Source organism: Musca vetustissima, unplaced genomic scaffold (assembly GCF_032173495.1).
Source record: "Musca vetustissima isolate MV318-11 ecotype Yass unplaced genomic scaffold, APGP_CSIRO_Mvet_v1 utg39933, whole genome shotgun sequence".
NCBI lineage: Eukaryota > Metazoa > Arthropoda > Insecta > Diptera > Muscidae > Musca > Musca vetustissima.
This window is the reverse complement of record NW_026879358.1, coordinates 51,812-75,266: the sequence shown is the minus strand read 5'-3', so window position 1 is coordinate 75,266 and position 23,455 is coordinate 51,812. Positions and strand designations below refer to the sequence as shown.

At 30.9% G+C, this 23,455-nt stretch overlaps 1 protein-coding gene across 1 annotated transcript in view; it reads left to right on the top strand.

Annotated features, from left to right (window-relative positions):
• Positions 1 to 528: 528 nt before the first annotated feature.
• Positions 529 to 23,455, top strand: part of LOC133324234 (putative inorganic phosphate cotransporter) — a 29,210-nt gene continuing 6,283 nt past the window's right edge. Inside the window, exon 1 of the mRNA XM_061533080.1 lies at positions 529 to 575. Coding sequence (XP_061389064.1) covers positions 536 to 575 — 40 coding nt within the window. The 5' untranslated portion in view covers positions 529 to 535. The remainder of the gene's footprint in view (positions 576 to 23,455) is intronic.

Here is a 23,455-nt window from a genome sequence, read left to right as displayed (position 1 = left end):
GTTCGTAAGGCGCGAACGTGTTTATTTTCGAAAAAAAAAAAAAACACCAAACACCCAAGATCGAAGTGGCAATCAAGAAAAAAATTGATTTTCAAAAAGAAAATTGTGTTACAAAAAATCGGGAGAGCCTAGAAAAAATATATAGTGTCAGTGTGTGAAATGTGTTCGATAAAAAGAAAATAAGAAACGACAATTAAAAAAAAAAAAAAAAATAACGGGAAATTATTTTCTTCTCACACAAGGACTTTTTAATGAAACCAAAAAAATATCGCATGCGATAGAAAAGTTTATTTCTGTGGTGTTGAAACAGTGAGAGTGAGCCTAAAATTACGTTGTAAAGGCGGAAGTGTTTAAAATCGGCTAAAACAACAACAACGACAACGAAAAAATTCTTAAATCAGGAAATTGATTTTCCTGTCTCGCCGAGAACCTCCTCCTGAATTTTTAGAGGTGCAAATATTTTTGTAATTAATTGGAAATTAATTCAGCAGTCGGCCGTTAAAACTGCAGTAGCAGTAACCACAACTCCAGCAAAATGACACAACAGCCAGCATGGGGCGTCAGCTTCTCCAAATGTAAGTGTAACAGTAATAATAATAAGAAGAAGAATGTTAAGTAAGAAGAAAATGCAAAAATAAAAAAATGGATGACAAATTAGCTTTCGATTTGAAAAAATCAAAAGTGAGAATAAAAACAACTTTATTGAGAATTGAATGAAATAAAACTGAAAGCCGGGAAATGAGTTAAAAAAACAGTGTGAGCATCTGTCACATTGGGAGGCAATTAATCAATTTTAGAACACAGTGTAACAAAATTAAAGCAAAATGTGATCAAAAGTGGGTTATAAGAGGTTAGGATTCCACCTCAAAAAAAATCACCAATTTAATAAAGATTCGATTTATTTAGAAAACGGAAATTTTTGAAAAAAAATTAAGATTATATCTTTGGTAATATTTTTTTTTTGCTGCGAAAATTAATTTTTATTTTTTTTAATTAAATATTAAAAAAATATAGAAATCTACGTTCTTAAAAAATTAAAAATTATTGAAAAACTCCTCGTTAAAAATTATTATTTTTTTAACTACCCTACATTTTTTTTTTTAAATATGTGTTACAAAATTTACGCCTTTCTAAGTGCTTGAATAAATATTCTATAAAAATTAGATGTGTATAATTTTTTTTTATTTTTTAAGAAATATAAGAAGAAATAATTTTTTTTTAAATTTTTTTTCATTTATGTTTGCTTCTCCATAAAAATCTTTCTTTGACATTTGAAGCAGTTAATAGAGTTGAAAATTATATGTTGTGAATTATAAATGCTATTCTCGAATTACATTTGATATGGATTTTAAGGAAAAGAAAAACAATCTAAACTTCGCTAGGCCCTGACCAAAATAAAAAAAAAAAATCACTTCAAATTTCACAACATTTTCCTAAAAAATTCTATATTTTTTAGAAGATTTCAAGTATTCAAAATTCCCAAACTATTCGAAACCAACTAGAAATGTTTCTGAAAATTATAATTACCAAAGAAATCCCATCGTTTTATTTTGAATCAGAAAAAAAAACGAAAACGTTGAACGATTTTAAAATTCGATTGTTTTTTGTGTATATAATCAAAATAAAATATATGTGAACTTGTTGGAATCCATTCGAAGTTCCTTGATTTCCTTTGAAATCAGAACAATGCTTCGGGAGTTGTTGTATGGCTTGGAGATCAGATATTATTAAAAGAAAAAAATAGTCTCACGTATCCATCTTATAAAATCCATATATATATATATATAGCTCTGATAATAAGCCATACATATATATCTGATAGTTCTTTAGAAAAAACTCCCTTTGAAAGTCCACGTTCACAGCTTTGATAATCCTTCAGAACATTCCCCCTAAACATCTTGGTTTATTGCTCTACTAGTGTTTTAGGAGATATTCTTAAAAATGGAACTTATTGCTCTGATATCCTTCGGAAAATCTCTTGGAGCTCTAATGGCTCTTCGAAAATCTTCTTAAATATCCACGCCTTATTCAGGACCTAAAAAATATTTTAAAAAAATCCACGCATTATTTAGGACCATAATTAACATTTTAAAAAAATCCACGCTTAATTACTTAATAAACCAGTAAGGAAAGTTCAAAAGTTGAACAGGGCCTACTATATGATACCCTTCAACAGTTTGGGTACCAAACTGAAAATTATGAAAAATTGAATGCCAATCATCGAGCAAAACATGTAAAAGATCTATATATAAATGGACGTATTTGAGCAACCGTGGCATCCACCATTTGCTATGCAGTGCAACAAAGTGCGCTATCCAAAATTAATCTCGACACAAAATCCAATACAAAACTTGACATTCACAAATCTAGATGTAATTCAGTACTCTGTGCAAAATTATGTCCCAATCGGACAAACATCGATACATACATATGGACCTAATTCGGTATGCTGTGCAAAATAGTGTGCCAATTAGCCTAAATGTTACTCTTTGGTGCTCTATTTACATAAAATCGGACGAAACTATATATGGGAGCTATATCTAAATATAAACCGATTTCAGCAAAACTTGGCATGTATCAATCTAGACTTTATTCAGTACTTTGTGCAAAATTTTGTCTCAATCGGACAAATATTGGGAGTTTGGTACACCAATTACTGAAAATCGGACAAAACTATATATGGGAGCTACATCTAAATCTGAACTGATTTTCACAAATTTCAATAGGGTTCGTCCTTGGGCCAAATAAATGTACCAAATTTCATCCAAATCGGATTATAAATGCGACCAGTACATTGTTTACAATTTAAAATCAACAGACGGACGGACCTGCTCAGACTCAGAAAGTGATTCTATGCATATTCTCAAAAGGAACCATGGGTCTACCTCGATTCTTTTACAAACATATGCACAAAGACATAATACCCTGTACCACAGTGTGGTGAAGGGTATAAATACATTATATGGGATTTGAATTCCCACGAATATCCGGAATTTTTTTTCGGAAACAGGTCAACTAATAGATTCTAAGGAAATGTAAACTTCAGCATGAAATATATATTTTGGGAACCAAAGAAATTAAAAACAAAAAAACTTTTCACACCAAATTTCAGAATAACCTTCGAAAAATACTTTGAGGAATTTCAATTTTAACTTAAAAAATAAATAAATAAAAAGTCGCTTATTAAAAAAGAAAAATAAATACATTTGTAAATAAATTAAATTTGGATTCAGGACCATTTTCAAAAAATTTAAACAATATAATCTTCAGTAAAGAATCAGAAACAAAATATTTCTAAAAATAAATAAAAATTTAAAATATGTCAAAAGCTCTGTGAACGATTTCAGAATTCGAGATTATTCTTATATAATTCTAATATTGAATACAAAAAATTGAATACATAACATAAATACTCTATGTTTTATGTTTATATTCAGATTCAAAAAAACTCTAAATAATTTCCTGAAAATTGAAATTGCATCGTTTTATATTTAAAGGAGAAACAGAAAACGTTGAGCGGTTTTGGCGAGCGTTTTTTTTAAATCAATATATAAAAAATCCTTATCTATAACTCTGATAATCCATCAGAAAATATTCCGTTAAAAAACACTAAAATAGCTTTGAAAGTTCTTCAGAAAACATCCTATCTATCTCTGATAGTCCCTTTAAAAGACCACGTTCATAGTTCTGATACGCCTTCAGAACAGGACATTTTCTTAAAAAAAGACACATATAACTCTGATAGCTTTCAGAAAACTTACAGTTCTAATAAAACTAAGAAAATCTCCTTAACAATCCCATCTAATGGATAGACCATCGATAAAACTGCTTTATAAAATCCACTCCGTATAAATTCAGTCCTTCATAAATATTGTTTAAAAAAATTAAAAAAAGCCCTTGTATTGGGAATCTATAAATTGTTCTTAACAAATGTTTTTACAATGTTTTAAGCATTTCAATCTTTAAAAAAAACATGCTTTATTTAGCGCCTTAAAAATATTTTTAAATAAAAATCAACCCCTTATTCAGGGCATTAAAAAAATGTAGAAGCATAAAAATATTTTCAAAAAAATCCATGCCTTATTTAAGGCCATATCTATATTTTTAAAAATTCCACGTCTTATTTAGGACCATAAAAATATTTTTAAAAAATCTACGCCTTATTATGGAACTTGAAAATACACGTTTACATACATAACAAATATTTTTTAAAAAATGCATGTCTAATCAGAAACATAAAGAATATTTTTAAAAAATTCACAACTTATTTAGGGCCTAATTTTTTATATCCACATCTAATTTAAGAAATATCCTCCTTATAGCTGAGCTTACAAATTTTTTTTTTAATAATTTAACAACTATTCATTAGCTATTATTAGAATTTTTATATATTATCTAGAATTAATAATAATATTTATTTATTAATATATAAATAAATGTTAACATTTTATTTTAAATCAATACCAAGGTAATACTCAGAATTAATTAAAAATAGAATTTTAATAAAAAATAATGAATTCAAAAATTATGTTGAATTGATATTTAAATCCGTTCTGAATTCTATTTCCACTACAATTTTATTTAGCAAAAAAGGGTCGTTGGACGATTTCAAGAATACTTTATATATGTATTCTTAAAATTTTATTTGCAAATGAAAAATTTTTATGCAAATTAAAAAAATATAGTATATTATTTTAATATTGATTAAAAAACAATTAAAGAGATTTAAAACATATTGTAAACAAAATAAATACTTGATATAAAGACGTATTTCCAAAATTTCTATTATATTTTTAATTTAATAATAAAAACAATTGTATTTTTCGAAAAAAATCAAATATAAAATAAATATTTAGAAATTTTTTTTAGAATATTGAAAATTTGCTTAGAATTTTTTAGAGACTAATCAAATAAATAAATACAAAAATCCTTTATTAAAATAATTCTAAAAATAAAAATTTATTAAATTCAATTTTATTTTGTTTCCAAAATTAAATACTTTCATTGAATTGTATTTAAATAAAAATAAATTTTTTTGTTTTGTTTTATAAAACACTTGACCAGAATTAGTAAGGGTCTAAGACAAAATTTTAGCAAAATATCGATTTCATTGACCTGCGATAAGAAATCCATTTTTTCGGCAGATGGCTTTACTGATAGATTTCTCGTAAAGTATCGACCAAATAATTTCAGATTTATGTTCGTTGAAAGGGTGATATTTCGCAGTAAAAAATAGTTTGCTGTTCTTTTGCTTGGTGCATTCAGTTGTGAGTTACAGGGTGTTAAAAATGTAAGTGACCAAAGAGGAAATTCGATACATTAATATGTTTGGGTCCATTTTTTAATTTTATTTGTTATTCCCCTTTTATTTCCAAACCCCATAAAGTTTTGAAAAAATATTCTGTTACTCTGTGTAATGAAAACAGATTTATTATCGGATACTCCAGCAAACGGTTGTCATAAATCATTGCAACCAAACAATTTTTCAAAAAATAAACAGAAAAGCAAACTGTATTAATGTGTTAATTGTATTAGCGGTTTATTTTTGTTTAGCTGCAAAAAAAATCAATGAAATGATATATAAAAAATAAAAAAAAAAAATCAAAACATCTCTGTTTTTAATTCATACGGAATGACAACAACAATAATAACAAAAAACATATGACATATTCTTAATCACATACGAGTATCATTCTAAGTTTATCCATAGTGACACACTTCCCATTGAAGGTTTTTTTTACAAAATATTAGTTAACCTATATATACACATACATATTTATATGTGTACATATGTATGTATATAATATATATAATTATATATCCAAACATAATGCGTCACAATGCAATTGCACATTTCAATTCCGGCTTAATTATTTCAAATGCTGTTCTCTCTGCCTTTCAATTTACTCATTCTCTTTAGAGAGGTATATATAAACATGTATATATATATATATATAGAACGCCAGGTATTTCCTGGTTTCAGGAATGTTGTATAAAACAATTTCGTAATAAATTACGATATGTATATGAATTAACAAATTAGCACAAGCTTAGAAAATAAGTACGAAATATTTATTATCTGCTGCTCATAATTAAAGTTCGAATATAATATTAGATATTATTTTTATGAATTTTAATTTAAAAAATAATTACGATTTAATTTACTTTTTAAAATTAAAAATTTCTTCGGTTTATATTTTGACATACCCCAAGTATAACTGATCCACTTCTATTTTCGATAGGTTCAAACCGAATTTTCGAATTAAAGTGCCTTTTCTTAGAAAGTAAAATACCTTGTGGTAGTCATTTTAGAATTTTTTTTTGACACAGCCCTTCATATAAAGATCTCAAACGACTATAGGCATTTTTGAATGACCTTTCGACTTAAGGGAACCCCCGCCCCCATTCTCGATTTTAATTTTTCAAGATTTTCAATGGGCTGGTAAATCAATACCAATGCTTGTTGAGTTTTGTAACTTTGCACATATATATTTGAAGATTTAAAAGAGAAGCAAAATAATTTACAAAAATTTTTTTTTACTGTTTTGTTGTTGTTTTTTGTAATTAAAGAAAAATCCTTATTTTTGATGGCGGGCATGATAACTCCTCACTGGAACATCGGAATCCGAAAATTCCAACGGTGTTAGAAAGAGTACACGTCTGGCTCTCGTATGAACTAGGATTATTGACATCGCTCTAAAATTAACAAAATGGCGGACCTCTGAAAAAATATTTTTGGAAAATCGCCGATTTTTTACCAAAAACCAAATTAAAATATAAGGAAGATCTTCACCGATTGGCTTTATCCTAGTTCATACGAAAGCTTTACACTCCCAGAGAAACGTTGCAAAATTTGGAACCGATTGGATTATTAGTTTTTGAGTTATCGTGCCCGCCATTCGCAAAAAAAAATTTAGAGAAAAATGCGTTTAAAGTTTGAGAAGCCCTTCAGCCGTCACTTGATGCTGATACAATAAATCGGATATATCATCAAGAGTTCTTGAGACTTTTACTTGAAATTTTGTAGGGACATTCTTTAATCAGTGTAGGTTCGAATTATATTTATAATTGTATTTAATATTTATAATTGTCATTTTTTATGTTTTAATTTTATAAAAACGTATCTAAGTTAAATATATTATCTTAAATTCCTTTCCAACACGATTTACAAGATTTCAATTTCCCAATACCTAGTACATCCTGTTGTAAATGTCAATTAAATTTTAATTGCTGTTCTATATTATATTTTAATTAATAATTAATTTTTTTCGACACCTTTATGACAGGCTATGAATTAATTATAACGGGTTAATGAAATACTTTTGAACCGGTCTCTTTTTTTGCTAAAATGACGTATTGAATTAATGCAAAAAAATTAAAAATACATTAGGTGTATACAATACAGAATCGTTAAAATTATCGTTAAAATAAGAAAAACCGGAATTTTAATTTTAAATGGATTTTATACTGGCTTTATACTCCGACAAGCCTCCTCCATTGTGGTCTAATATATATATTTTTTTAAATAATTTGAATATCACAATAGAAGTTAAACGTGCTGAGATTTGGGTTCTTAACATATTCTAATCACAAATGACAATGAAAAAATTTGCAAATTATAATGGCTTGTGATCAAATTGCTGATCTTTAAAATTTGAGAGATCCAGATTCAAATCCTTAAAAAAATAGCTTATTTCCAAAAATTTGATTTTTTGGAAATAAGCTGCTTACCTACAAATGTCGCATAGTGTAAAACTTGCCGACACTTCTTAATACTAAAATACAGTTAATTCGGTTAGATAATGTGCCTAGGATCATCCAAATATCTATGATGAAGCTGGACTTTTATATGGGTTCTTTACCCAGAAATCGATGGATATTTATAATTTGTGGTTGAAAAATTTATCACCCTATGAGAATACAAAATATTAAATTAAAGACAACATGGGTAACGAAACATGTTTGAAATGTTTAAAAAAAATTATGTGTTTAAAACCAACAGATTTTTATAATTTCTTGGTAAGAAAGAAGACCGGACACTCAAAAAACTATAGTAGCCAAAGTCACATCGATTGGAAAGTCCGTCTAGTATAAATCTCTATAAAAGGGCTTGGACAATAATATATTCGTACCCACACCGCGTCATAACTTTGACCTCTGGAGCAACTAGAAAATTAGAAACAAAAAAGTGTGGCCCATTTCATTTCCTAAATGTCATCCGATCACCACTGAAAACTATACCCAGAAACTAATTTTTAATTAATATTTTCATAATTTCGTTCATAGTTATTTTTTCCATATTGTACCCATTTATTCCATTTGAATACAAGTAATAATTCTTATAACCATGAGAAAGCCACTATTTTTCTAAAAAATGTAAACATTTCATTAATATCAGACCCATTTTCCTATTTCGCTGTACTTTACTACTATTTGCGCACATTTTCCGCTTCTCTCTCTCTCTTTGACAAAAACAAGTGTATTCCTAACAAGGATAAAAAACATCACCACCAAAAATACCATTCATTGTTAGAATGTTTTGTTTTGGTATCGCTCTCCGTCTCTCCTTACTCTTACTCTTGGTGGTTGTTGTTTTTGCAACTGTTTATTTGACTACTGTTCCTGTTGCAAACAATCGCCAACTTTCCACTCACTCGATTGTGATTAGTTTTGTATTCCATTTATTCTTTCAGACACCCTTACCAACCTCTTCATTAGTGTTACAAAATTCGCATATGTATTTTCCAAATTATTTCGATATAAATGCTAAATACAGTATATCATACAAGTGTTGATACGAACAACAAGACCAATCGAATGTTAAACATTGTGTATGATTGGTCTAATGAAGCGAGAGACAAGACATAACGTAGAAGAAGACAATATATAAAACCAAATTAGAAAACTTGAAACGACGAAGAGTTTTTGTGCCATAGAAATACGCGGCCACCACCAAACACACACTCCAAGTATTTTTTTACTCTCTCTCTGACATGAAACTAGTTTAAAAATTTTATGAAATGCTTTCATAAAATGCAGAAATCCCAACATTGGCAGCATTTTCTGATCACTATTCATATAATATACGAATTATTTGTCTGTGTAGATATAATTGTGACCTTCCGAACAACCGGATCCATTTAATTTCCAAAACATTATTCGATCATTAGATAGTGTCGTCTTTGGCCAAAGCTATGCCCTGCGCTTTAATTAAAAATTATAAGGGACAAATGAAGGGATAGATTGCTAGGTCGTCGAGATATATAGCGATTTATGTACTAGAGGGTGGTCCTAAAATCAATATTTGGGACACAAAAAGTTATTATACCCTCAGAATATTCTTGTCTGGCATTGTCTATAATTAACATATTCATAGACAGATTCAAATCTTAAGAAACATATTTCCTGAAACCTCTTCCCTGTATCCAACTTTTTCCAATAATCTTAATTGACACAAAACTGCCGCCACCCTAGCTAAATTTTATCTCGTAATTTAATTAAAAAAAACACCCCACCGTCATCTGTCAATGACTGTCGCAAAAGAAGATAACTAAGATTTTATTGTGTCTAAACAAAAAACGAACAAGAAAACAAATCACACACATTTGCTAAAAAACGCCGACGATTATCTGTCAAATGAGACATTTTATTACGTGGCAATTACTATGACAACAATAAAACCAAAAAAATACACTAAAAAATAAATAAACATTAAAATGTCTAGCGCATACGTTAAACCCCCTCAACACCCGATCGTTTAATAGTTTCGAATGACAAAAAAAAAAACGATTTAAAGTTCATTAAACAAATTCGTGTTTTTTTTTTTTTTTTTTTGCTATTCATGAATGACGTACAATAGAAGCCGAGCAAAGTTAGTTTTTTTTCTTTTTTTAGATCGAATTATTCGCATCACGTCGCAAAAATGTATCGGAAGTTCATTTAAATATTTATGAGATAGTTGTGGTCAAGAATGTTGGTTGGACAATTGGGTGTTCGTTCGTTTGATTGGCTAAGAATGATAGTTGGTTAACCTTTTTAAACGTATAAATCCGCACTTTGAGGTGTCTTTGATTTTTTGCGCATGCGTGTGTTCTGAGCTACTGTGACACAGACCTATTTATGGTGGATGGAATTCACATATTGTAGTTTTGTCAATGACGTTTTGAGTTTTTGTTTGAATATTTTATTACTATCTATGATTCTTTTGTTGATAGATTCTGATTCTTTTAGCGATTGCTAATTTTAGTTTGTTTTATTGTATTATTTTTTGGCGGGAGAATCTCTTTATAAAACTCACAAAAATCTTTTGTGAGTTTGAAAACATATTGAAGTATTCATATTTATGGGTCTATAGAGGTATACCTTTTTAAACATCCCACCAGAGGGTGAAGCGTATATACACATATATATGTATATAGTGTTCTTGATCAAGATCAGAATTCAATGTCGATTTAGTCTTGATCGTCTGTCCGTCCGTTTATTTAAATGCGATAGAGCTGGCAATATTTAAGATAGGGCTTTGAAAATTTGCACCCAGTTCTATCGGTTGATTTTAGGGTATAGCCCTTCATATAAAGGTCCAGCCCCTTTATAGATACTGTACATAAATTTACATTGATAGCATGTTCGGTAGTATTCCTATTTTGTTCCTCTTCATGATATATTGGATAATGACGACTTTAAGAATAATTGCTCCTCTCTCTTCGATGAAAGCTTTGTGCCTTACTGGAGAACCACATGATAAAATTGGAGAAGCGTATGATAAATGTATACAATAAGTTTGCATTCGCCTGATTTAAAAGATAATTCGTCCTTTCAAAAATATGAATTATTACTTCTTTAAATAACTTGTAAAAAATCTCATCCCTTCATAAATGTTAATCACAAAATCAAATATGACTGCAATGTCTGACCTGCACATCTAATATAACCGCTTAGTATTTATGCCCCATTTATGCCCTTCTCTGAAAATATCTTCCACGTTCCAATCTACAACGACACTTTTTAATATTTCATTTGAAAAAAAAAATACAACACGCCAAATATTATTGAAGGTCATTACCAAAATAAAACAAAAATCTCACAACAGGTGTCTCTGTACTCATCACTGATATATGATATGCACGATCTCCACCATCCCCAAAAAAAGATAAACCTTTAGATATGTTGTACGTGATTTTTTATTATATGGGCCATAAACATGTTTGCACTTTACAATATTTTTGCCGAAAAAAAAACTGTGTGACACTTTTATGTTAATAGTGCCGATGATGCGGATGGGTTTAACCGTGCCACATTTCTTATCTGTCAATAAATCTTGTATTCTTATCAGAAATCAAGCACTCATAATATATGACTAAATATTTGTTATTTGTTGTTGTTTTGATTTACAAGCGACTCCGGATAATCGTAAAAACTTTTAGGTGCCAACCCTGAATTCTATAAATAAATTATATGGTTTATTAAAAGTTCATAATAGTTTAGGTACTACTAAACGCTGTGTATAATAGTACCTAAACTATTCCTTGAGAAAGACAAATATCAGATTCTCAACATTATTGCTCTGTTCAAGAATCTGCAATACGATTTCTGGGCAATATGTATGATTTGGTTTAGACATCTCTAACCGAGCTCGTAATGATGTCTGAATTTTAAGTCAGATGTAAACCAAGGATTGTTAAAAAGTTGTACTTAGGAACCATATATGATAATATATGTTAATAGGGAGAATGAAAGCGTAAACGCCTCCTCTCGAATTTTTGTAAAAAATTCTTAAAATAAAAATTCTTATCAGAATCCTATATGAGGTATATTAAATAATCTAATAGCATGTTCGATAGTATTCCTTTGTTGTTCATCCTTGTGATATATTGGATTCTGTGTCGTTCCGAAATGAACTATTTCAAATTAAACTTTGGAATTTCAATAATGGATTCTTTCGTTCCTTTTGCTCCAGTCGCACAGCTTGGCCCCAGCATACTTTTTGGTTAATTTTTTGGACAGTTTATAAGAAATCCTAAACGATTTTTCTGACCAAGTCCTGAAGACAAATGTATACCCAAATTTTATTTCTAATTGGTCGTCTAATTGGTCGATAGTATTCCTTTGTTGTTCTTCCTCGTGATATAATAGTTTCTGTGTTATGTTGGTTTCTTCCGAAACGAATTAGTTCCAAAGAAACTATTCTGCGAAAGGAACGATCGGCACTAGGTGCGGTTCTTTCGTTCCTACTGCTCCAGTCGCTTACTTTGGCCCTTGACTTTTTTTTGGATAATTTATTTGCACAGTCCTTAAGAAATTCTAAACGACAGAAGACTAAATTGTATTTTTTAGCTCTTCTAGAGTACCGACAATTCAAAACAAATTTTATTCTAAGACTTTATTTTACCCTGCAGAATAAAATCCTGAAAGATTTCTAGATTTTGTTACATAGCTCATAGAGGGGACCCTGGTGCTAATAGTTCGATGTTCGATAGTATTCCTTTGTTGTTCCTTCTCGTGATATATTGGATTCTGGGAAGAGTTGGTTCGTTCAGACACGAACAAGTTGAAATGAAAATATTCCACAAAGAAATGTACGGCAATAGTTTCGGTTATTTCGTTTGCTCCAGTCGAACCGAAGAATATCGAAAGACTTCAGAAACGAGATCTAATAGGGAGATCGATGGTATCCTTTGTGGTTCCTACTCCTCATAATATTTCCTTATATATTTGAAGGAAAGTCGTTCAAGAATTTTTGCATAGTGCTCAGAATTATCTGACAACTTGACTTCTCGAATCAAACATCATGTGTAGGATAGTATTCTGTGTTTAATAGCTTGTTCCTCTTCACGATATTGCATTTTGATTTTGATGTGAATTTTCTGCTGTATGCCTTTCTTGCTCACCTCTTCGACAAATCATTCTGATATCTACGTAAATGTTCAGAATCTTTCTTTGTTTCGTCGAACTCTAAATTATTTCTGATTTGTGAGTCTTAGACGTTTGCATGTGTTCAGACACATCTGACGAAACTCGGAAGATATTCTGAACTGACAACTTCTTGACACCTTTTATTCTGAGGTTTCTTAGTTCACTTGAAAATCCAATTCCATTTATGTGGACTCATCTGTGACACGTTTTTTTAGTAATCTATTTTTTGTTGTTGCTATTACGTTATGGGTGCTTTGACATTGCTCTGCTACTCTAGGCAAGGCCATGTGAGATATTATTTTTGTTTTTATTGTACATATTTTGATTTTGTGCAATAAATACTTTTACCACGCTAAGGTTGAATGCAATTTAACAGAATTTATTTATTTTTTCAAACCCCTTTGTTATGGTGGCTTCAATTATTTTTCTGTCTGTTGTGATTGGGTTACAAAGCGCCCGAATTCATTGGGGTGCAATTAAATATGAATTAAATCCCAGCGAATTATTTAAAGTGGCCCAGTTTGAAATCATATTTTTGGTTGGAGGAAAATTTGTTAGAATATTGTTATTGGATATTTGGGAGGACATTTCAACGTTGGCGCAAGGGATTAATCATAAAAAATTCTGATTGAGAATGAAAAGGGAGTTTAGAACTTAAAATTTTGTTTTTGTTACGTGAGCTGTCTGGCCTTTATAATCTCTTTTTTATTCAGTCTTGTAATAATGTTTTAATCAAAATCGATTATTTTTTTCGTACGACCATTAGTAACAAAAAAGGGACTATATGGCGAACATTTGTCCCCAGTAGTTTTATTGCTATATTATCAAGAAATCAGAAATAAAAAACTACAGCAATATAATTTTGACATTAATATTGATTTATAATCACCTGGTTCCCATAACTATCGTCACAGATTAAATAACTCATAAATGATTTATGATTAATACTATAATTATATTGAATCCTACTCAAGTATTTCTGTATTAAAATATAATATTTATGACTGTAGTAATTATTATAAATACAAAAAAAATCAAATATAAATAACTTGAGAAATGTGACAACCTATTGGCCAATTCATCAATCACGTTTTAGTGGTAATAAATTGAAAAAAAAATTCAACTATGTAATTTAAATAAAAAATAAATATTGATTTCAATACGATTTAAATTTTCAATTCAATATTTTTTATTATTTAAGATACTTCAATTATTTTTTTATTGATCAATTTTTGAATAAGAAGCTCTCATGTGACATCATCTGTGGTATTTACTTGTCATCTCATTGAACCATATCCAGATTGAATGACTTTGCTTAAAGTGTACACAAAAAAGTCCAGTATTCAATGGGAATAATTGAATGTAACTTAAAATTCGTCACACACTCCAAACATATTTTTAATTTCATTTTTGTGGTTTGCAAATAAAGACTTAACATTGACTTTGTTAAATAACGTTGTAGATTTATAGGCTATATACGTGTGAAAAGCAAACTCCGAAAAAGATAATATTTAATATAATATTTAATTTATAAATAAGGCATTGCAAATTGAAGATTGGGTAAATATAGATAACGAAGATAAAACATTACAATCCAATAAATATATTCAAAAAATGCTCTCCAACGTCTTCCATTGGCAATAAAAGCTTTTTATTGAACAAGCGTAGCTCGTTCTTGGAACGCTTCGTCTTTCTTCGGTTCACTCCGCAAAATAATCTAGTTCGTTAGTTCCTTTTGTTTCAATTGGAATGCTTCGTTCTTTTTCGGTTCACTCCGCGAAATAAACTAGTTCATTAGTTCCTTTTGATTCAATTGTGAGCTCGTCTTCCTTTACGTAATGGAAGCCTGAACAATAAAATCTTTCGGAAGCATTTATGGGCATATAGACGAGTTCTAAAAATTTCATGGACATTCACGTAGTTCATTTAGTTCCTTAGTTCCTTTTGATTCAATTGTGCTATCGTCTTCCTTTACGTAATGGAAGCCTAGACAATAAAATCTTTCGGAAGCATTTATGGGCGTCTAAAAATTTCATGGTCATCCCACGTTTCAAAAGTTGAAGTATTGAGAAAAATGAACTTTGAAAAGAACTCATTCGAGAATATGGCATATTTGGGACAGGTCTTGAGAAATGAAAAATATAAATTTTAGCAAGTTATAACCCACACAAAAATAGAATGAAGGCCGATCGGAGGGAGAAAAGAATTTACAGGAATTGATAACATTGGAGGTTGGACTGGTATCCGAGATATAACAAACCATTCAAGCCTGCGAGAGACAGATATGCATTTTCAGTAGGGATAAGTAGATCGACTTTCGACTAATCTATTAATCGACAGTGAGAAGTCTAAAAGTCGCCTTTTGTTCTTTAAGGAAATCGAAATGTCGACTTTTCAAGATCGACTTTCGATTTTCTTCATAAATACTTGGTTTATTATCTCAAAGCCCAAATTGCTGACAAAAATTCATATAAAATGTGTTGACAAAAATTCATATAAAAAATTTAATTTTTGGACTATTTCGCATTAGTCGTTAAAATTCGAAAATCGATTTTGAACTGACTCGAAAAAATCGAAAGATCGAAATGTCGACTTTTTAGTCAAAGGCAAAAATCGAAAAGTCTAAAACACGACTTTTAGGTCAGCGCAAAATTCGAAAAGTGTAAAAGTCGACTTTTACGCTCGACTACGTATACCTAATTTGCAGATGTACTAAAAAAATTATAAAATTAAATATTTAATATTTGAAATTATAACAATATTGTATTGGTCGCAGATATTTGGAGAAGAACGAAAAAGTTCATTTGAATTTGGAATAGTTCATTTGACCTAGTTTGTTTTGGAACGACACAACTGTATAATATACGTCCTGCTATGAGTAATTCGTGTAAAGGAGAGATAATTTAGTTAAACAGGGATCTGTAGACACCAGTTCATCTTATATGAAGTGGTTACACTAATATGAGATACGATATTCTATTGCCTCAGGTGGCAAGTATGACCTGGGTCATTCCGCAAAAGGAACGATCGGTACTAGGTTCGGTGCTACAGTTCATCTAGTTCCAATTTACTTCCATTCACCATTTCCTTTCCTTCTTTCCCGTCGTTCACAACGATTTTCCCAGTCACAAATCACATTCACTGCTGTGTACCAATAAACGATTGAACTAAAAGGAACTACGGAACTAGATAAATGACCCAATTGCTTTTGTGGAGATAACAGAAGCTTCTGGAACAAGATTGGACAATTCTTACCTGCAAACTGATACTCATATATACCTCATTTAAAAGAAATCAAAAAGGTACAGAAAGCGAATTCCAATTATGGAAGAACAATAGAGCTTTCTATTGAAAATTTAGGCCTTTCAATCCTTGGTGTGGGTTCCTGGTGTATAGGTGAGAGAATTTAGTTAAACAGGGATCTATAGAATCGATTTCTTCTGGAGATAATATCTTTAGTGTTGTGTCGTTCTGAAATGAACTAGCCCAAAGGAACTATTCTACAAATAGTTTCTTTGGTGTACGATGAATACTTTATCCGATTCTTTTGTTAATCTAGTGGGTTTAGAACCAGTAATTCCTTAAGGGCTAAGCAGAATGCTCGCGTTGAGCCATCCGTTGCGTTATGTGTTATCGAAAATACAACAACCACAAGGAAACGATAACACAAACGCTCGAAGTTGATGTGCGCTGCGCTTCGGAGTTAAATATATTTTAACTTTTTGCGTGCGTTAACGCGATAACAAAAAACGCTCAACGCGAACATTCTGTTTAGCCCTTTATTGCTTTCGTTCACCTAGTTCCTTTTTGATACAATCTACAACTTATCATTCTTTACCGAATTAACTGATATGTAGCAATGTACAATTGAACTAAAACCAACTAGAATGGAACTAGATAAATTACCTAGTTCATTTTGTGGAAGGAATCGGAAAAAGACCGAACCACTTCAGCAACCCGGATATTTTTTGTACTTAGAAGTCTTTTGCTGAAAATATTGATCTTTCAAACCTTCAATTATTCCGAATTTCCGAACAAGTAATTTCCTTATAATAAATATATAACGGACGTCTTGCTGTGGTTTCATGGTTCTTAGAGTTAGATCTTTTCAGAACGAACTAGTTCAAAGAATCTATTCCGAAAAAAGAGCGATCAGTACTAGTCTCGGTGTTTTTGTGCATCTAGTTCCTTTTGCTCCAGTCGTTCATTTTTGCTTTGATTTAAGTAATTCATTTTGATAAAATCTTTCAAGGAAATCCTCCTGTTCATTGGCCGAATTAACTGACCTATTAGATAAATTAACTAGTTTTTTGAGGAGCGAACCGAAATTTCAATTTATGAAGTATTTTCTGCCAATTGATTTGCCTATCAAATGTAAATTCAAATCCAAATTTGACACAGAAACCAAAGTGTAAATATATTAATCGCATGTTCATTCCCATGTGACTTATCTTCTCATTACTTACGCATTTAAACTTACCAGCTCATTTAAAAATGCTGAGCTCAAAACAAAGCCCTAAAAAATAGTTCACGATGTACCAGTAGATTCCTAGCAATAGATTTTTTTAAAGTTCAATGCAGTAAATATTTTACCGTTGAGAGATTTTTATAACCATCCGATTTCAATGACAAATCCTTCAATATAATTCAAAGAAACATTAGATATGCATCAGACCTGAAAGTAGCCAGATGTCGAGTTGACGTAATAAAGAATAATATATGCTAGACAAATAGAATATAACCAGTTATAACTAAAACTTTTTACGAATTTCTATATTTAAAGAAAGCATTAAAGCGTATCGTTTGCAGAATATCGAAAATTTTTGGTACAATTAATTGTCTATAATAAGAAGTAGAATATTATGTATTGTATAGATGTCAATAGCTACTATTTTGTCCATATAAGGCGCGGAGGCATTAAAATAATAACTCATAAATAAATAAAAAAAACTTTCAAGCTTTCGATATTTATAATATAAAACGGAATTTACATTAGAACTTTTACCGTGTTAACATACTTTATGAGGATTTTTTTTGAAATATATACAATGGTATTTACAATTTAAACCAACTGGGATAACGAAATCCGGTACAATGTAAACTTATTATAAGACTTTGAAGGCGTATTTAGGCTTCTTACAGAAACCTTTTAAGGGCAGGTTATGTATTAGAAGCGGAAGCCTTTCGATCTTGCATATCCATTATAATCAGTAGCCTTTCGAGCTTGTTACTGGCGATAGCTGAATTGTTACTACTTCAATCCATAATTGAAGACTTTTCAAGTCTCGATTTGCGAACAAACTTCTAAAGACATAGATAAACTCACGAAATGTCTTATACTATCAAAAAAGGACTTTCCAATTTCTATCTATAAAAAAAAAAAATTGACATTACAATATTCAATTGAAATAATTAAACAAATAAGTTCTACCTGTCAGAACAGGTGTTTAATTGCACGCTTAGCAAACATCAATTCGTGATGCCATTGCTTCACAGCACTTTGTAATTACCAATTTTTGTTGCTATTTTATTTACATATTGTGCAACAAAAACAAATTATATAGCTCTGTGAAACAAAAAAATTATTGAAAGTAGAAAAAATTGCAACAATTAGCATTTAAAATAAATTAGATTAGAATTTTTCAATTGTTTCACATTTGATATATATCTTAATAGAGGGTTTTTTGATGATAAGTTCCACTCTATAGCAATTAGTTAATTGTTGTCAACTTTAAAAGATTGCAGGTTTTTCACACTTCAAATGAAATCCAAGGGTTTGTTTTTGCAAAGGTGTCAAGGCCTTGTCACGTGCCAGGGTTTTCCCAGAAATCTACTCACTCTTTATTTGATTGGCGTCAGAAGAAAATGTTTTTTTGTTTTGAGTCTGTATTTTTCCTGTGACAATTTATGTCATATTATGACAGTCTACAAAACAAAAAACAAGGGATAATAATAATACTAGTGATGTTGATAAGCCCACATCGAGTTCAGTTCATATTTCTTGAGTCCAGAACTGTTAAACTATTTGTTTTTGTGTTAAGTCTTTTATAATTTTTTTTTTCTGTGTTGTATTTTTCTTATCAGGAATTTCTTGGCTTGTCATAAATTCATATCATGTTCTATTTTAATTACAACAATTAATTGCTCTTTTTAATTTTTATACATTTATGATTATTAGTATTATTTTTTGAGTTGGTTTTATTATATTTTCAACACCATAATTATATTAGTAGTGATTATAAATAATAATTATTATACATATAAGTCAAATAATCATAAATATCCCAAGAGAAATTACTTTGAAAGTTTTTTTGGATATAGAATGATTATATTGTCACTAGAAAGGCTTTCATTGTCAATAGAAGTCTTCGAAGACTTTTATTGTCAATGGAACAAGGCTTCAAATACTTTTACTTTTAATAGAAAGCTTAAAATACTTATTTTGTCAATAAAAAACTCGAATGACTAAAAAAAAGTTAAGCACGCTCCACGTTGTGTGCCAATAAAGCAGGCTCTACTTTGGGTGTAAATGAAACAGGCTTCACGTTGGGCGCCTATAAAGTAGTTCGTGAGCGCAGCTGGTATGGCCTCATCTGAAACAACAAGATTAACTTTTTATTCCTTATTTAGGAATTGCTTTCAGCTTATGATCTGAGTCCATCAACTTGGGTATGCGTGGTTAATAATCTTAAGCCTTCAGTGTTTGCTAAACGAATTAGAGTCGGAGAGTCCGGACTCGGAGTGTAGCGATTTTATTGACTTTTCAGCTATGCCATTTTATTTAATCAAATACATCGCTTACATATTAGGATAAATAGCTAAACCTTACATTAATCTATAAATAAAGATGCCTTATGTGTACTAGCCTACTTTAAATCTTAACATAATAGAGCAACAGCGTGCTGTGTACACAACTTCCTTAATATATATATCAGGGACGAACGCAGGGGGGCGGCCCGGGGTGCCCGGGCCCCCCCGAAATGAAAATTTTTCAAAGTAAATTTATGTTTGTAACAGCGATTTTTTTCATTTTGTACTAAATGAAATGTACTCAGACTTAGCTGACTCCTTCGCCTCCTTCTCGGTCTACCTCGCGATTTATTGAAATTAGATTAAGCTTAGGTAGTACTTATGAGAAGCAAGATTCTTCTCTAGTATTGGTTGTATAAACATGTAGTAATATCAGTGATGTAGATTTTGGTACTATTTACAAAATATTTACATAGTTTACCATTAATTTCAAATATTTAAATGTTAAATGCGCTAAGTTGTTATTTACACTATCGTAAATAAAATACCTAATTTGAATTAAAATAACAGGTCCGTTCCAGAACCCTAAAGAATCTACTAATTTTACAAGTTTTGCAACTTTTTACTCGATAACCGTTCCTGAACCCACAAAACTTGTAAAACGTTGAGTCAAATTTAAGAGAGCACAAAACAAAATGGCGTTCTCTTTGAAAACTTTTTACTCGAGAAATTTGGCCGAGTAAAAATGGTAAACAGGAATGCCTACTTCTGATTGGCTGTTGTGTTGATTTTGAAGTATTGCCATCTAATTTTGCCATATTTACTAGATTTCTGTTCCCGAACTTTTTAAATTATTTTGTACTCTGAGAGCGATTTTGAAATGTTTCCCTTTTACTAGCTTTACTATTAAAAAAGTACTTGAACAGACCAAAGGTTGATACGTTCCAAAATGCTTTGGATAGATGTAGTGACATCCGAGTAATAAATTTGTAGAAGAACAATTCTGAAATATAATGAGTACATACGGTGCCTTGCAAAATCCCATCAAGTTAAGAACTTCCAAAGTAAAATAAATTGAGCTGTATAGTCGTCCGACTGAAATTTTCTCCAGAGCATAACTAGGTCTGATAGTAGCAAAACCACACAATAATCGTCGGCATCATCCGCATAATGATTATAGAATTCGTCCCAGACAAAGATGAATATCTCCACTATATGATCCATATTGAAAAGAATACCGAATCTTCACAATAATCGTCGGAGTCGTCCGCATAATGATTATAGAAATCGTCCGAGACCGAGAGACCGTATAGTCGTTCGACTAAAAATATGTCTAGCACACAACTATATCTGATAGGCTTTGATCCATTCAGACTGGAAGGAGGACCATTGCTTAACCACACAATAATCCTCTGCGTTGTCTGCATAATGAATACAGAAATCGTCTGAGATCATGTCCTTATAGTCGTTCGATTGACAATTAATTAAGTCTTGTAGACTTCATGTCCCTCAGACTGGAAGAAAACCCTTGGTGTGGTCTAGCCAAGGACTTCGCTAAACCACACAATAATCATCGGCGTTGTCTGCATAATGATTATAGAAATCGTCTGAGCTCAAATCCATATAGTCGTTCGATTCACAATTAATGAAGTCTTGTAGGCTCATGTCCCTTAGACCGGAAGGAAGAGTTTGGCTATGGCGTGGTCTAGCCAAGGTCTTCATCAGGCCGACCTCATAATGCTTATAGAAATTGCCCGCTACAACAAGGTCTTGAAGGCATAATATCCCTTCAGACTGAAAGGATTAGAGTGGTTAGATTACACACTAATCGTCGGCGTTATCCGCATAATGTTTAAAAATTTGTCTAGGTCTGATAAGCTTCATATCCCTTGAGAATGGAAGGAAGAACGTGGCTACACAAAAAAAAAACGTCGGCTGTCGTCCGCAAAATGATTATAGAAATCATCAGAGATCAAATCCGTGTAGTCGTCCAGCTCAAAATGTGTCTAGGTCGGTAGATTTTATGCTATATTAAGCTTTGAAATATATTCTGAAATCTTCTGTATATAGTAGAAAACTTCTTCAGGTCGTCAGTAGGCTCTAGAATATTTTTCATATTTTTTAAGAGTCATGGAGGTATCTAAAGGCTATGGAAATTGTTTTAAAAAACTTCTAAAGGTGATCGAAGATTTTCCAAGCATTCTAACGAGTTTGATGGTCTTTGAAGCGTTCTACTGGAAATATTATGATTTGAAATGTATTCTCTTAGGGTAAAACAACTTTTTGAGGCACTAGTACAGTTTTCATGTCTTTAGTAGAGTTGGGTAGTTCCGGAACGAACTAGTTCATTGGAACTATTCCGAGAAGGGAACGATAGGAACTAGTTCCAACTCTTTAATTAATATAGTTCCTTTTTCTGATCTCGTTCCTTTTTTGATCTCGTTCATTTTTGGTCTCGTTCCTTTTTCTGATCTCGTTCTTACGCTCATCAATTTATTATTGTTCAAATTAGTTCAATTTTCCTGCACTTGAATTATGTAGCTTCACTTCATTTTTTTTTTTAATTTTCAATCGTCTATTAACAAATCAACACGGAACTGTGTGAGCGAAAAAACAACAAAAAGACCGATGAAAGAGAGAGATTCAAAGGAACTATATAGCAGTCGGAACTATATATAGCAGTCGGAACTATATAGAGCAAAGAATCTATTTGGAGCAAAGGAACTACATTAAGGAACTAGTTCCTTTTTACAAAGGGAACGAGAAAGATTGATCCGCTACATGAACTACATTGCCCAACTCTAGTCTTTAGAGAGCTTTTGAAGTCATATAAATGTGATAGAAACCATTTTGCGGGGCTTCTAAAAGCGATAGAAGATTTTCCAGAACCCATTAAATGATTCTGACTATTTTGAAGTGTTCTACTGGACATATGAATGTTTGAAAAACAAAAACAAAAGGTACTAAGCGAACTAGAGCAAAAAAAAACGAATGGAGCAAAGAGAACTAGATGAAAAAAAGAACGGGGACTAGTTCACGGTATTAATTTTTTGAAATGGTTCGAAGACTTTCAAAGAAATTTTTTGTGACAAACGAGGATTTTTGAAGACTTGCAAAGGTGAAATGAAAAACTTTTTCGAAGAAAAAATATTTTCAAAAAAATTCTTCAATTAGCAGACCTTTCAAAAATATTCTCTAAAAATCCATGGCTTTGGTAGACCCTGAAAAAATATTCTTTAAAAAATCCATGCCTTTGGTAGACCTTCCAAAAATATTCTTTAAAAATCCAAGGCTTTGGTAGACCCTAAAAAATATTGTTTAAAAAATTATCGAAGGTCTTCTAATATATTCTTTAACAAAATCCACGCCTTTTGTAGACCTTGAAAAATATTCGTCTAAAGTTCGCGTCTCTATATTTTCTGAAAATCCACACTCAAATAATAATAAACACCTTATTTGTATACCTCATCAAAATTATCCCCTCCTCCGACACCTCTAAAAATTCCGCAATCGTGTTCTATTTCATTCGCTAATTGAATTAACATTTTATCACGAATTAAGCCGAACAATAATTGATTTGTAAAACGGTCAAACGAATTAAATTGTTACAAGATTACTGATAATAGCCGTAAATAAAATTATTATTAACAACCGGAAATAACCCAACTTCGACACGCTTACTGTGTCACTTAAATAAAAAAAACGAAAAACGCAATAGGAAACTGGTATAAACTTTACTTACCCCCTTAACCCACTGTTAATGATGAAGATCTGCACCTGAAATGGAAAAATT